The sequence below is a fragment of the Chrysemys picta genome, chromosome 1, assembly GCF_011386835.1.
Source record: "Chrysemys picta bellii isolate R12L10 chromosome 1, ASM1138683v2, whole genome shotgun sequence".
NCBI lineage: Eukaryota > Metazoa > Chordata > Testudines > Emydidae > Chrysemys > Chrysemys picta.
Window position 1 is genome coordinate 255,400,314 of NC_088791.1, and position 17,192 is coordinate 255,417,505.

General features: G+C 39.7%; 1 protein-coding gene across 7 annotated transcripts in view; it reads right to left on the reverse strand.

The window, feature by feature from the left end:
* The window catches only part of PCCA (propionyl-CoA carboxylase subunit alpha), a 387,774-nt gene that overhangs the window by 79,264 nt on the left and 291,318 nt on the right, over nt 1–17,192 (reverse strand). For 4 of the 7 annotated variants that reach the window (XM_024101904.3, XM_008164108.4, XM_042843638.2 and 1 more), the window contains exon 20: nt 3,840–3,938. The exons of the other annotated variants lie outside the window; for them this stretch is intronic. In XM_024101904.3, coding sequence (XP_023957672.1) covers nt 3,840–3,938 — 99 coding nt within the window. The remainder of the gene's footprint in view (nt 1–3,839; nt 3,939–17,192) is intronic. 7 annotated transcript variants of the gene reach the window in all.

Below are 17,192 nucleotides of genomic sequence, written 5' to 3' on the forward strand. Positions count from 1 at the left end.
TTTCTTTTGGGGGATGGGAGAGGGGGGTTGTAGTGTTTGGTTTTTTGTTTTTGTTTTTTTTAAATGAGGTATTTGAGAGATCTCTTGTATTTGCTTCAATTGCCAAGAACAGGTGACAAGTGAGGCAATGAAAATCAGTTACTCAGTAGCAACCCCTCTCCTCATGTCTGGAGTAACACTGATGAGCTCCTTTGGCTGTGATGATTGCGAGCTTACAGAGTAAATGTGAAAACATAGAGCGATCCTATAAGCTCTGAGAAAAGCCAGGCCTGCTCTCTCATCTACGAAAAAGAAGTGGGAGCATACGCAATATTTCTCTTTCATAGAGACAATAGTAAAAATGACCCTGCAACCATTTCAAAATGAAAGTAACAGTGTACAGTAGCTGTGTATTACTGGAAGACATCAATCAGTCTTCATGCACCTCACTCACTAAATCTTTCCAAACTCATCTACTGCTTAAACAAACAAACAAACCTGTTTTGCAGTTCCTGTATTTAGGGTCTGAAACCCATATAATACATGATCTATAATAAGCAAAACTGTTTTGAGATACCACTTCAATAAAAGGATCTATGGTTGGGGGCAGTCACTGAACTCTCAGCAATATTTTATTTTTGAGATTTTGTCAGCAAGGTGCTTAGTACTCTGGCTCCTATCCAACAAAGCACTTGAGCACACAGTTAATTTTAAGAACAGGAACCCACTGATTTCAACTTTGCAGGATCACGGTATTTTCTGGTACCCACCCATTTTTCCATGTCACTGATCTACTCCTTGCTTAGACCGGTACTTCCTTTATTTACACATTTTGAGCCAAGATCCTTTAACAGATGAATGAAAACAGACTCATGTCTAATTACTTATTTTAAGCAGGTGACAGATATGCAACAATTTGAATATCTAGACTACAATTTGCATAAATACATTTTAAAACAAAATATTTAAAAATCATTTTCTTCTTTACTCCTTACGTGCTTAAGGGCTTTGCTGGATTGGGATCAGAGCACTCAGCACCTTTCAGGATCAAGCCCTAGGTACATAAATCAATCTTCAAAGAAATATAATGTTCACAAAGAATATACTGGTTAAACAAATTTAGATGAATGAAACCAACTATGAAGAGCAATTAGAATGCCTGAAAATTAATAAAGCACAGCTGGAATTATTCGATTCATTTATGTTAGTTGCTTAAATGGCTCTAGGGCAAAGATTTGCTGAAGGAAGATACACGAAGACTCAGGGATCAAATGCTCTTGGGGCCAAATAGACCCATAGAAACACGCTAGTCTAATTTGGTCCTTGCAGAGGAACAAGTCTAGAGAAACATAACAAAAAATCCAATTTGGATTCCAATGAGCAGATATCAAGGACTAATCACATTGTAACCATAATTTTACATATATAAACAATCACAGCATTCATAACTTTTCAAGCTACAGGATTTCTGAACAAAAAACAGAGGTTTACAGATCTCTCAAAGAGAAACAATAACTATGTTTTTTACACTTCTTGCTGTATAACACACACTCCAAAATATTTGTTGTACAGCAGCTGGAGTGACCCCTGCATACATTGCATATGACAACTGTATTCCAGCAGTTCAAGGACCCCATTAGCATGCTCATCCTCCTAGCAGTAAACGTGTCCAGCTATGGCAACATTCTGTGCTTTGGGAATTAAATGAAGATGCAAGTCAAATATCACACGTTTGGTATATAATCAAACTACCTACTATTAGCAACAATAAAAGCTTCCTAATGCTGTATACTGCTGTAATATATCCTCATGCACTTCCCAATAGTTTTGATGGAAACTCATCTGAAAACATGCATGTATGCACACCAAATATGTTGGGTTTCTTCTGAACATCTCTTATATGTTTATAAATACATATTGCTTCTTGTTGAATATTAGTAAAGTGAGCAGGCTTTAAATCTAAACCTAAAGATTGTCTTCAGATAGAAGCAGGTAAATTCTGAGAGTGGAGCACGTAAGTAAAAGTTGAGGATGATGTCCAGCCACACCGACCCTGCAAGAAAACTTTGAATAGTCCCAAAAGACTATAGATGTGCTAGAAAGACCCACTGTATACATTTGCCTGGGCATACAGTGAGAATGTCACTCATTTCCTACTCGTACCATCCTTAAAAGATACAACTGTTTCGGTTGCTCAAAGCTGAAGTCGTTCAAATTCAGTCACATGGAAAAGGTCATCGGTGTGGCATTCGCCATGAACAAAAATGAAAAACATAAATGTACATGTTCAGCAGTAATTTTTTAAAAATGCTGAATCACTGATAAATTTATATTATTTTTAAGTAATTCCAGGGTTTCAGAATCTTAATCGGTTTCCTATAACTTGTAGGGTGTGCAGACACCCTGATCTTTTTAATAAAATGACTATTTAGTAAATGGGACTCTGGCTACACAAGAGAGCTTACAGTGGCGCAGCTGCACCCATGCAGCTGTGCCACTGTACGCTCTCTAGTGGAGTGGCTCTCAACCTTTCCAGACTACTGTACCCCTTTCAGGAGACTGAGTTGTCTTGCGTAACCCCAACTTTCACCTCACTTGAGAAGTACTTGCTTACAAAATCAGACATAAATATACAGAAGTGTCACAGCCACACTATCACTGAAAATCGCTAGCTTTCTCATTTTTGCCATATAATTATAAAATAAATCAACTGGAATATAAATATTGTACTTCCATTTCAGTGTATAGTATATAGAGCAGTATAAAATCATTGTATGAAATTTTAGTTTGTACTGACTTCTCTACTAATGCTTTGTATGTAGCCTGTTATAAAAGTAAGCAAATATCTAGATGAGTTGATGTACCCCCTGGAAGCCCTCTGCGTACCCCCAAGGATACGAGTACCACTGGTTGAGAACCACTGTTTAACTAACCACTGCTTAATTAATCCACCCGCAACGAGTGGCAGTAGCTATGTCATCGGTAGAAGCTCTCGTGCTGTCTACGCTGATGCTTAGGTTGGCATAATTTATGTCGCTCAGGTAGGTGGCTTTTCACAGCCCTGAGCAACATAAGTTATACTGATATAAGTGGTAGTGCAGACATAGCCTATGCAAATTCTGAACCACCTTACCCTGAGGAAAACTGAAACACAGTTAACAGAAAATGGCAATGCAATTTTTTTTTTAAACACTTTCACTGGGATACTTTAGAATTTGATGCAATTCATGAACTATTCTTTAGTTTTGTGGGAGTGAGGGTGTTACTTATTTCTTCTTCTTCTTCAAAGCACGAAACGGATATACATTAATAAAAAACAACAATTCAGGAAAGATGCGGTCCTTGCCTTTCAATCCGGAAAGACTCAAATGAGGGACACACAAAATTATTCATGCCGGAATGATTTCAGATTTGTTCCTTTAATAAATATATATTTCTTATTTCAACAATAGAAGTGAGGAGACTCTACAATTGAGAGAAACATAGGTAAATCTCAGACTAAAATGAGTGAGATCCCTTGAAATGTGAGATATTTGAAAGGTGTGATATTGTCTCTAATATAAAGAATATTCTGACATGTCATCTTCTCAAATATTTTTTCTAGAAATCGATCTCAATAAAGCTCCGGGCTTGTTAAATGGAGGGAGAAAGACTATGTTAGAACAACATAGTATTTTTCTGTTTCAGAGTAGCAGCCGTGTTAGTCTGTATCCGCAAAAAGAACAGGAGTACTTGTGGCACCTTAGAGACTAACAAATGTATTAGAGCACAAATTTAGTATCCATACAGATATATAGCGCTTTTAGATCTGAAGGGGTGCAGTCATTTGAGTTCCACAAATAATGTGTCAGTGAATTTACCTGTATAGTCCTCTGAGTGCCATCAATGGTGACAGACGATAAGGGTGAAGCCAGGTTCCACTCACTGGTCACATTTAGTTTCATCCCATCAACTTCCACCTGTTGTGACACCAAACAAGACTGTTACCATGAAGACGGACAGAACACTGATCTCAAGTTCATTGCTGCATACCAAGCAGAAACCATTTTAAAACAGATGGCTCCCAAACAACCTGTCATGTTTACTGCTTCTGCCATAAAAGACAGGGTCCAACAACAGAGTCTTCTAGGCATCTCTGGGGAGAGGTGAAGGACCTGTGAACAGCTGCCTCTGAGTAGTGAGGTTTCAAGTGATTTCCAGCAAGTAACGAACACCCATCCAACTTTTAAATCTATCTGGACATGCTACATTTACTGCAATTAGACAAGTAATGCATATAAATTCCAGTGACACTTTGCAACCCACACCACAGGGCTTGCATATAATATCCTCTCCAAGGACCAAGGAAGAACTTTCCCTGTGCTCTTAATGAAGGGTTTTGCATTGTTATCTTGATTAATATGAAGCAGTAATTAATTCTTTGGTGTTACATCTCAAAGTCCAGTCAAACTTTGCAAGTTCTGTCATGTTTTCCCTCAATCTACTACTAATCAGAGGACTGATTTCACACTTACATTCCACTGTGGTTATCCTGAAAGACTTAAGGGAAAAAAATCATCACCGCGTTTTTTTAATAAGAGAATTTTTCTACATAAGGACAAACAAGCTGAGTTATGAAACAAACAAAGTTAGTAACAGGAATAATGCTGACTGTGCTCTCTTACATTCACTCTAATTGGGCTATCAGCCCCTCTTAAAAAAAAATTACCACAAACTGCTGAATGTTGTATTATGCTACAAGGACCTCAGAGTTTAACAACAGTAGAGTTTAATAAAAAGGAAGTAAAAATACCATTTATACAATAATATTATATTGATTAACATTTGTAGAGTGCTTTGAACATGTAAAATGCTATTTATGCAAGGCAAAGGTAAGTACAAACGATCTCAACTATACATTATATTTTAAATAAAAGGAAAACAATAATTTTGTTATCTTGCATCCAGTCATACCCTCAAAAGCCCCAGAATATGTCCAATCAATAAATCACACACAATAACATCAAGTTTATCAAAATCCCTTATATTTCATGCCACTGAAATTATCTCAGTAAACTGGAAGAAAACACCGCTTCAGCAAAACTGTATTTACAATAAGTGCTGTGCCCTTCTTTGGTAACATAGTAAAGACATCTAAAAATTAGCCTTTTTAAATTTTAACATTTAATAATTTCATTTAATATATTTGACAATAGGGTAAGGCAGCAAAAATTATATTAAAAAGCAACAGAGGGTCCTGTGGCACCTTTAAGACTAACAGAAGTATTGGAACATAAGCTTTCGTGGGTGAATGCCCACTTCATCAGACGCAAGTGATTATATTGTATCTAAAGGAGTTCCATATAACCAAACGTATATGGCTAATATGCATCATTTCATTTTACCTTGGAAAACCTTTAGCCCAAGAAACCTCTAATTCCACAGATGCTTATTTTAGAATATAAACGTTTTCTTTAATGGATATGATCCACTCAATATTCCTACAGGTTTTGACTTCAAATACAGTCATGTATAGAGATCATGAATAAAACAAGTAATTTATAATGGTTCACCAAAAGGCTAGATCAGCTGGCATGATCCAGCTGCTTTGCGCTGTTCCAGTGATATAAAACAGCCATCAACCTGGCTTAAGTTAAACCAGGTTTACAGCTGCTTTGCATCACAGGAGCAGCACAAAGCAGCCGGAGCATACCAGTGAATCTGTCCCAATGTCAATAAAAGTGAATTGGCAAATATTATCTCTGCTGAGAATAGTATCAACTTGTGAAAGAGACTCCACTAAGAGCAGAACAAGCCTGGTGCCCTGTCTTCACACTCTGGAAGGACAGCTATCAGTCAAAAACTAAAGTTGATAGAAAAGCCAATCCTTTTCTGATGACATAATTAAGAACACTACTAAGAAAAAATCAGTTGTGCTAAAACAATCACCACCTTCAAATCCTTCCTCAAAAAATTCTCCTTTGATGTGATGCCTACAAAAAACTTGGCAACAGCTAAGCTGCTGGTGTGCTGAGACTACTCTCTATCATGCTGACCAGTACGGTCTCATTCTTTCCTTGTACTTCCCTGTCTGTCGGCAGCCATCTGTTGTCTCTTATCTTATATACAGATTGTAAGATCTCTGGGGGCAGGGACCATCTTTTGTTCTGTGTTTGTACAGTGCCTAACACGATGGAGTTCTGGTATATGACTAGGGCTCCTTGGCTTTATGGTAAATAAATAATAATAATTTATGGTAAATAAATAATAATAATTAATAAACTTGCAATGTTTCTCAGGAACAAGAAAACAAAGGAGCAGCTGCCAGAGCAGATCAGAATACTGGCCAACAAGCAACTGAGACTGCACTCTGGGGCTGTACTTCTGCAAGATTTACATATAGTTTGGTAGAAGCTACAGCTGACATCTAAGTACTAATCAAAGGTGAAGGGTGCCATTCAAACACCTCAACTCTGCAACCAATTCCATTATTAGTCCCTCTATCACTGTAAAAAGATATTTTAAAAAAAGTGTCATACTGGCAAGTTACCAGACTCTGAGCCCTCACAAGAATACATACAAGTCTAGTCATCTGTGATTCAGATGAAGTTAGCATCCAGGAAATGGGGCAGAATGCACTGTGAGGGTGACCATGATGCAAGTTGGAGGCTCTGGAGGAGCAGGTTTGATTAGTGAAGCATGGTTCAAACACTGCAGCATTTATTGTGGACTGTGTGGAAAATGCAGGCAATGCATTGCTTCTACCATATATTCACCATTCAGCAAGACATGTAGGACCAAATGAGGGAATTGAATATGCAGTTTGTACCAAAGAGAGTCCAGAGAAAATTTTGCAAATGTGGCAGAGACAGCAAAAGCCCTAATGCTTAAAGTGGCAGGGCAGGGAGGGGAAAATATATCACACCATAGGAAAAATGAGGCAAGGTCTGAGGATAAGAGCAGAGTGGCCTTGCAGGAAGCAGGTTAATTGCGCTATGTAGCAAGAAGCTTCTATACAAGCCAAAAACAAAGAAAAAACAGTTATTTGTGGGATTAATTAGACTTTTACTTGTTTAAGTAATGAGACTGTCCCTTCCAGAAATGAGCCAAGTAAAGTAAGAGCAGAACCGCAAGTCCAAAAGCCAAGCTAGCTAATGGGATGGAAGCAGAAAGCCAAATATAATGGTCAGAGAACGGTCTGACTCAGTAGGAATGTCACAAACCTCTATAACTTTGCATGGAAGGATTCGATTTTTAATCAGTAAATGTCACTAAACATCAATTTCACTGTACATACAAACCAGTGAAAAAATATTTCCATCAATGATAATCAAAAGGCAAAGTAAGAAAAATAGTGCTTGAGAACTTATTAGAGTTTGATTTACGGATATTTATTTGTATATTTTGACATGTGACGGTGACAATTTCTGTTTTAACCGTTAGATAGCGTCAACTTTTTGAACCTCAATATCTACTGTCAATAAATTATTTGATCCCCCCAATATCTGACTCCCCCATAATTTCCTGAAACTGTGAAAATTAACAGATAAAATTGAAATGTTTCAAAGCCATTTCACACAACAGTGAAAAATGTAAATAAATATAAAAAACAAGCTTAAAAATAAACATATCCATCAAAATTATAAAATATATATATAATTATATATAAATATATATATAAATCGAATTCTGCCAAGCCTGTCCATGCTGTTGTTTTAAACAGAAATCAGCGTCGGTAGCTTGTTGAGATTTGAAGATACCTCTCTCTAGACAGCGGCCATTCAGACACTACAGGATTACACACTAGGACAAGGGTTGGCAACCTTTCAGAAGTGGTGTGCCGAGACTTCATTTATTCATTTTAATTTAAGGTTTCGTGTGCCAGTAATACATTTTAACGTTTTTAGAAGGTCTCTTTTATAAGTCTAGAATATATAACTAAACTATTGTTGTATGTAAAGTAAATAAGGTTTTTAAAATGTTTAAGAAGCTTCATTTAAAATTAAATTAAAATGCAGAGCCCCCCGGACTGGTGGCCAGGACCCGGGCAGTGAGAGTGCCACTGAAAATCAGCTCGTGTGCCACCTTCGGCACGCGTGCCATAGGTTGCCTACCCCTGCACTAGGACAACAGTACAGTTGAGTGATTTATAGACACTAAGTAGTAAACAGATGAGCAAATTTTGCAGCATTAATCTTTTGTTTAATTTTTGTCCTGGGCTAACGAGACTACAACCACCAACCAGGAAACTCCAACGACCCCTGTGGGCACATGGCAGGTTTTGAATGTGCAAGATCATTTGTTTGGTTGGTTTGGCTGTAAGACAAAGTGAGAGAAAGAAGAGGGTTTGGACTCAAGACTTTCAGCTGCTTAGGTTCAATTGGAAAATAACCTTTCCTCCTTAGAAATAACTGACGCTGGAAAGATCATGAAAACAGATGCCTCTTTGTAGTATTTCTGAAGAGTCTTATTTACCATATTCACTACTGACAAGACATTTTGGTGGATGTATTCATACCAGAGTATAACTTACAGCCTTATTTAGGCTAGATCCAGAACATCACTCAACACAATCCCAGCAATGATTTAAAATAAATATATCTAAGAGGAGCTGCAGAAAAGGTGAATGAAACAGCAAACAGGACAGGCAGGGCCTTTGGGGAACAGAAGAGCGCAGCACAAAGCAAGGGCAAATTGGGAAAGGCAACAAAAGGGGACAGCTCGCATTAAGCCGGCTAGCAGTGGCTTTCAAATAAAAGCTGGACACGCTAAAGCATATATGATAGGAACATCCTTGATACAAATTCACTAGTCAGTGATAAGGTGAGATTATCTGTGTGTATCTATTGACAAAAGTATATTCACATCAGTTTAACAGAAATCTGCTCCCCTCCCCCTTTCTTTTTTTCAAACAAATGCAAGGTCAGCATTAAATACCTTTGAAGTGGTTGTTCCTGTACTCTCAAAAAAAGAAGTTAAAATGTGTGAGGTTTCAATCTCATTAGAAGAATCCCTTTTTACAAACTTTTCTTTTGTTCATATTTGCACTTACTTCTAAAAAAGACCCCAAGAGAGAGTTCCAGCCTATACATCACTTGTCCTGAAGAAAGCTCAGTTAACTATTTATAGATCCTGCCCTTTTGTACCAAACCAGATCAAGCGATTTATTCAGTGCATGACTGCAGGAGAGAAATTCATTTGCTCTAAGTGTCATCAAGGCAGCCTTTTACCTGCTATGAATGAGACCAGAAGATTTTGAATTGCTGGGCTCTGACTTCAAATGCACATTTCTATGTTGTATGGAGTGCAATGATTTCTTTCAGATTTTCAAAGCATTTTAGCACATTTATAGAATGGACAGCCTATAACTGCAAGATCATTTTCCTTCCCAATAACTCAAACACACACACAGTCAGCTCCATATTAGATTTCTTTTCTGTAAGGTAGCAGATTCATGTAAATTGTCAGTAGAGGCTTGGTATATCTCACTTTGGAAATGGGAGCATGCCAGTCTAGGAGGTAATGGAGAAAGATAGTAATGAATATCAACTCTTCAGCTCGGTGGCAATGGAATAAAAAGCAAAACAAAGAGAGAGAAAAGTGATGGCATTTATCACTCTGATCAGCAAGACCCTACTTTTGGCATTTACTAGGGTAAAAGTTCCCTTAGAAAAGCCTAACAGAGACACTATATCCTCCAAATGAATTTTACTATGGCAAATGCTTTGTTGTTCGGCGACTTCAGACTTTCTTGTAGAGTCATTAGTGAGAAAATAGCTTATATTTGTAAGATAACTGCATCCACATAGCTCAAAGCCACACTAATGCAAAGAGTTAAAGAAATTAGTTGTTGAGAAATTGACATTTATAAGGATAATATTTTGTAACAGCCATTGTGCCTTTAGCCTGACCACGTACAGTGGGTTTGGGAAGCATGGTTCATGTTTTCATAGGATCATTACAGAACAGAAAAAGATAGCCGGATTCTCTTCCCGGCTACATCCCGTTTGCACCAACCTGGCAGCACAAAGAGCACAGAAACTACTCAGCGCTGCCCTGCTAGGGTTTGTCCTAGCATGGAGTCCCCAGAGTACAGAACTGGTGTTGTTAGCTCATATGTCGCTCCCTTCAGGCTATGCATAGAGGTGTGGCCAAAGTGCACCATTTTCTGTCTTTCCTCAGCTTGTGGATAGTGCATTGGGGATAGTCACCAAGTGACAGAGTTTTGAGCAGAGCCTCGGCTTCACTAAATGATGTTAGGGAGAGGTCTCAAGTAGGGCCAGCCAGAAAATGGCAGAATAGTTCAGACATTCCCCTGTCTTTTCTGGAGATTCAGAGCCAAAACTCATGTCTATGTACTGCAAGCGCTAAGCAAGTCTGATCTTTAACTGCCTTTCAGTTGCAAAGGTTCCATTCGTTCACCTCAGAGGCAGACCATGATCCCAACTCTTTTCCCACTTAACCGTGGAAATCTGAAAAGAATAGGTAATGGCCTTATTGTACAGCTGTGCTACCATGAGTAAAAGATAGATTTAAACTGCTTCTATTTTAGACAACAATCAGATTTTAGAACAGAAATGAATTTTTAAAATTCTTTATTTAGTAGCGACCTTCACTAAACCTTATGATAAGTTTCACAATAAGAAATGATGGACAGGCCAAAAATAAATAATTTTTAATATAGAGACAATATCCCTAACCATTAGCTCATAGGCCGAGCACCAAGAATTCCTGAATTCCTATTCTGGCTCTTTTATAGGCAACTCTTGTGCCTTTAATTTTTGGTGTCTTATTTATGGGAAGTCAACTTTAGACATCTGGTAGTTATAGGTATCACTGCATGGATACCTACTGGGAGAGAGGATATGTGAAAAATTAAAAAGTACACACACCCACACCGCTAATTCATGGGAAAAAATATCTGGATTTATTTGGAAATGGCCTTCTTTTCAAGATGAGAATTATGTACTTAATGGGCTTCTGTGTCTGGTCTAAGCTAAATACTGTGCTACAGCAAACTGCTGAGCACTGACAACAGTTCCCCAATAGATCAGAAACGTTTTATTTCATACATCTAGAACTTGGTGCATAGATCCAACAAGATCAGCAGGCTTCAAAATAGCTAATGAGAAAGAAAAGTGTTCCTTGGATACAACTTTCAAGTATAACAACACAAGACACTATAGAGCAGTGGTTCATAACCAGGGGGACGGCGAGCAGGGCCAGCGTTAGACTCGCTGAGGCCCAGGGCAGAAAGCCAAAGCCCCTCCGCACTGGGCTGAAACCCAGATCCCTGAGCCCTGCCACCCGCGGCTGAAGCCAAAGCCTGAGCAACTTAGCTTCACAGGAGGCCCTGTGGCGTGGGGCCCCAGGCAATTGCCCTGCTTGCTACCCCATAATGCCAGCCCTGGATTTTATATGCAGAAAACCAGTTGTTGTGGCACAGGTGGGCCGTGGAGTTTTTATAACATGTTGGGGGGCAGGAGGGGCCTCAGAAAGAAAAAGGTTGAAAACCTCTGCTATACATCACCTAGGTGGTCATATTGGACATAATCAGCCACTAGTTTCAATGATTTTTCCCATTACACTGCACTGGGAGCAATGCTATTTCTCATTAAATTAGTACATTATAAAGAAAAGGACTGACAGAACAATACTTTTGATTTGAATACTTTGTATTGACAAAAGCTAGGTTTACTGGACCCTTGGGTACTGATTTCACTTAGTAGTTCCAATCCTACTGACCTCAGTTGACATAACAGGACACAAGGCTGCATTAGTACCTAAAGGTAGGTCTATACTGATGGGGCCAGACTCCCAACCCAGGTAAAAATAAAAATAAAAATAAATAAAATATATGGAGATATACCTATCTCATAGAACTGGAAGGGACCCTGAAAGATCATCGAGTCCAGCCCCCTGCCTTCACTAGCAGGACCAAGTACTGATTTTGTCCCCGATCCCTAGGTGGCCCCCATCAAGGATTGAACTCACAACCCTGGGTTTAGCAGGGAAATGCTCAAACCACTGAGCTATTATGCTAGTGGGGCTCTGGCTAGTGCGCTAAAAATAGTGGTGTGGACGTTGCAGCTTTGGCTGAGACTCAGGCTAGCCACCTGAGCTCAGACTCGGGGCCTTGGGTGAGCCTGAGCGCCTGAGCTGCAGCATCCACACGGCTAGGGTGACCAGACAGCAAGTGTGAAAAATCGGGACGGGGGTGGGGGGTAATAGGAGCCTATATAAGAAAAAGACCCAAAAATCGGGACACCTGGTCACCCTACACACAGCTATCGTTAGCAAGCTAGCTCGAGTCCTGCTAGCACAAGTTTGTCTATCTGAGCTGGGAAGCTCATTCCCAACTGCAGTGTAGAAGTACCCTAAGACAGACAGCAGCTTATGTCGATCTAATTATGTCAGTGTCTACACTACAGCCTTGCTCCAGTTGATGTAAATGTCTCCAGGGGAGGCATAGGGCTTATGTCAGTGTAGTTAGGGCGACGCAGTGTCTGTGTAGACACTGCTTTACTTATATCGGCTGTCACTCTTGTCAATTTCACAGCTCTGCGCTGGAGCTGTGAAATTGACAAGAAAGGCTGGTAGGGTCCCTGCTGTGAATGCCACACCCGGCTAAAGAGCTGTGACTGTCACCCTAGGGCGGCTGGGGAGCTCCAGCTGTGAGCCCAGATACTGTCTGGGCTCCAGGCCCCCCACTGCGCCCAAGCGCTGTCCAGGCTCTGGATGCAGAGCTTTGTGCCCAGAGCCTGGGCGGCTGCTGGGCTCCCACTAGGGCTGGGTTCTCTGCAGGGAGTGGAGCTGATAGCCCAGGTGGCAGTTGGGCTCCCAGTAGCCCACCAACAGAAGAAGGGTAGTGTGTGTGTACATGAAAAAAACCCAGTAAATACTGCGGTAACTGTAAGTCAACTTAATTTTGTAGTGTAGACATGCCCTCAGTTATCACCTCTCATACCGAGACTGAATTGGAGCTGGCCCTTGGGTTTCAAGGTAACTGTGGAATCACAGAATCATAGAACTATAGGGTTAGAAGGCACTGCAAAGGTCATCTAGTCTAACCCTCTCCCAAGATGCAGGATTTGTTGTGTCTAAACCACCCAAGACAGGTGGCTATATCCAGCCTCTTTCTGAAAACCACTCGTGAAGGAGATTCCATGACTTCCCTAGGCGTTTTGTTCCATTGTCCTACTGTGCTTATAGTTTAAATGTCAGGAAAAGCCTTCTATCTAAATCTGCTGTGCTGTAGCTTGTAAATACATTATAGAATTAAAGCAGGTTCTTTCTTAACTCCCTCCTAATTTGTCATTGGCCACTTCGGCTCTAACTTATGCCTCTCATCCAAAAAAACATAGTGAACACATCTGTACTCCGCTTTAACCAACCTGGGTAAAAACAACTTTTTACCAGCTGTACCAGTTATCAGAGTGAAGTGGCCCTTGGAGGTCTTTTCTTTTCTACTTCCAGATGTAAAAAGCAACTGGCTCACTCTTTAAGATTTAGGCAAGAGAAGAGAATAGATAAAGGAAAATGTAACCAGGAGGCTCTTTATTGTGGCTTTTTATGAGCATGCTAACTTTGAAAACACAAGCTCATACGCTAAAAGTGAAGCAGGTATTTTAACTGCAGGTCTGCAAAGAGCAACAGTAAGTGAGAGGAGAACATCTACATTACACCACACTTTTGGTAGTGTGAACTTTACCCCCCCCCCAGCACACACACACACACACACACTTCACAACTGTTTTTGTCCTGAGCACTCTTGGCTTGAAACAAATACAGATTTCTCACCAAATGAACCAACATGACTTTTAGAAAGTAGAGACTGTGTGAAAGCATGCAGAGTAATAGTAAGTTTATTCTCACTGTAGAAACAGCCTGAGTCAGGCTTTAAAATAAAGACAGGCAAGAGAAGGAGAATGTCAATGACTCTAGAGGCTTCAACAATAGACAGAGGTGAGACGAATTCAGCCACATAAGATAGTTCAGCCTAACGTATAGGAGTTAAGGAGAGGAGGAAAAGCTAATGCAACAAGGAGACATAAGGAGGGGGGAAGCTATTAGTGCTATTCTCACAAAAGGAATGGAGATTAAAAAGTTTGGAAATGGCTCCAGTTTTGAAACAAGATGGATACCACAGGAGATGACTCATTATGTGGAAACAAACAATAAATTTTTACATTTATTCCTATTTATTTGAGCATATAATGGCTTTGCATTGTTTACCATGCACTCATTGATAGAAACAGAGATGTCTTGTGCAAATAAATGCTGTATGAATTCTGTGAGTTTTGGTATCCTCAATAAGTTTAATTAGGTGCCACTGATTTTTTACCAGGGTTAATTTCAAATTTGCCATGTTAAATCTATCAGCTAAAAACAAATCAACAGTATTTAAAAAAAAAATTATTTCCCACATTAATTAATTCTAGCCCTTTTTATGTATTTAGCTGAACACATTTAATTGCATTTTTAGTACATTAAAGTTGATGTGGAAAAGTTTCCACAAGTTGTTTGGAACATTCAGTTTTCCGATCTACGCAAATGTAGGGGAAAAAGTAAAGTGCACACCCTGAAATACTTTGGCATTAGAGGCAGATTACCTACATCCTTTGAAATTATTTTTGTTTAATTCTCTCACCAGAGAAACCTCATGATACGACAGCAATATTGTAACTACAAATTGAAGTCAGCACCTGCTAAACAACCTCACTATTTTAATCACCTATAAATATTCAAAACTTTTTTTTGCAAATCAAAGATGCAGGTCTTTATAATGGTTGTGAACAACAATGGAATGAGTCTTACAGTTCACTAAATAAAACATGCATTCCATAAAATGAAGTCAGAAAGACATGTTTACTGCAACAATTAGGAATTCTGGAGGCACCCTCCAGAATTAAAGAAAAGACTGTTAAATTTGTACAGGCTGCAGTACAACAACATACTCTATCTACATCTAAGTCACCAAAATCTAAGGTAGGAACACACCACAAATATTATCCTTGCTTGTTTAAATAACATAAAATTGTGTGGGTCTCTTAAATGCAAATGCATTCATTTTTTATTGTTTCTATTGCCATGAAAACAGAAGTTTATTTCCTAAAGAATACTTACATAGAGCTACCTTAGACCTGTCTCTAAATAATGCTGGTTTGCTTTGGGATCTCTCAGTAACACCATTATCATTACTTATATTTGAGTGGTTAAAACATAGGTTCTTGTGTTGTGCACTTTTTTAAAACTCAAAAGAAATAACCAATAACCCCTCCTACCCTAGAATCAAGACTGGTTTTAGATTTTCCACAGGAGCCACAAGATTCCAGTAAAACTCCAATGATGGGAAAATAATGGAAACTTTAACTATGAATGCTAATATTTTTTACTTTTAAACCTCTCTTAGTCCCCAGAGATACTAACATTTTTTCCTACTTTCTCCTAACACTTCATTTAAGCACAAAGGCACAAATCCTGAGCTAATGCCCAGCCCACGTAACCCAGCTGAGTTTTGGCCAACTGTGCAGGGGAGAAACCATGTCACCTAGGAGGCAGAGAGCCTACAGAGTCACTCCACAAAGACTACTCTAGCCTAGAGGGCTGAAATCGTAGCCACAGCAAATATGGAGATTCCTTAGAGGAGGAGTCAAAGACTGGTGGATCTGCATAGTAGTGGGTCTTCTGGCCTCTCCCCATTGGAGCTGTGAGCCTCTTTCAAGCAGAGCTCTACACAAGGGGTGCTAAACGCCCGAACAACCTCCCCAACTCTTGCTCCCATTTGCACAACAGATCCCCACCAGCTCCACTGCCAGTGACCCACCACAGACAAAGAGGCAGCTTTTGCCCTAAAATGACTTTCCATAAGGGAAACAAAACAAAACAAGGGCCAACTCCCTTTTTGAAAGTGGTGATGATGTTAGTATTAAGTAAGTCAGCAAGGATTTCTTCGGTGCTCCAGATTTTGAGGAACAGCAAGTGAAGCTTGTTAGTCAGTGTTTCTCCCCCACTTTCGTACTTCAGCTGGTATGCCATCAGAGCCTGGTGCTTTATTGTACTTCATTTGTTTAATTGCTTTGCAGACCTCCTCAGGTGTTGGTGGGTTGGCAAGAGTTTCCCAGACTGGGAGTTGAGGGATGGAGTTGATGGTGTCGTCAATCACAGTTGATTCTTGATTTAGAAGCTTTTGGTACTGTTCCTTCCAGTGCTCTTTGATGGATTCATTACCTTTCAGAAGAGTACTACCATCTTCGGATTTCAGAGGTGTGTGAGGCCACATGAGCTTGGTCTGTACAGGGTCTTTGTCTCACAAAGTAACTCCGCATATCACGTCCGTCAGCGAATGTTTGGATTTCATTTGCTTTGTTTTCCCACCATTCGTTTTTGAATTCTCTGATCCTCCTTTGAACTTCAGCTTTGAGCTGATGGAAAGAAGTCTGCTTCTGACTGGATAGAATGCATGCCTGAAAATGCAGGGCTAGAGTAAAAGGGGACTGGGCTTTCACTGTTAGACCCTCTGGGAGATGAAAGATCTGAACTGTTCACAGACAGTTGTTATCCTCTACTTCCCTCATGGGCAGGAGAGGGCGAGAGAGAGGATTCAGAAGTGAGCTGAGTGCTAAGGGTAGGCTAAGGAGGGTCCACTCTGAGTTACAGGTTATATGGCAGGTAGCCCTGGATCCTCCAGTGGACCTAGTTAAATGTATGGTATACAGGAGACCAAGGGGGAAGGTGGCATATTGCCCCCAGTCTTAATAAAGTAGCAGGCTGCGCCAAATCCCTGTATATCATTCATCTGTGTCTCCTGATCAATATGACATTCATGTATTAGGCCATGGAATAACTTCCCAAAGGTAGAGAAGTTAGGGACATTTAAAACTAGATTGGATTAAAAAACAGAAAATATACTATAGAAAACTTTTTTATATTGGCAGATACATGGACTAGATGACCTAACAGGACTATTCCATCTCAACTTCTAGGATTTTAAAGGAAATAAAGTTTCATTTTCAGAGTCATTACAGACTTCCCAGAAAACACAAAATTGACTTGTCACTTGTCACAAAATAGTTTGTCATTTTTGGACACTTTCAGGGACATCATGAGATATGGATGTGACTGAGGGACTGATCTCATATAGGGTAGGTCTATACTTACCTCCGGGTCCGGCGGTAAGCAATCGATCTTCTGGGATCGATTTATCGCATCTTGTCTGGACGCGATAAATCGAT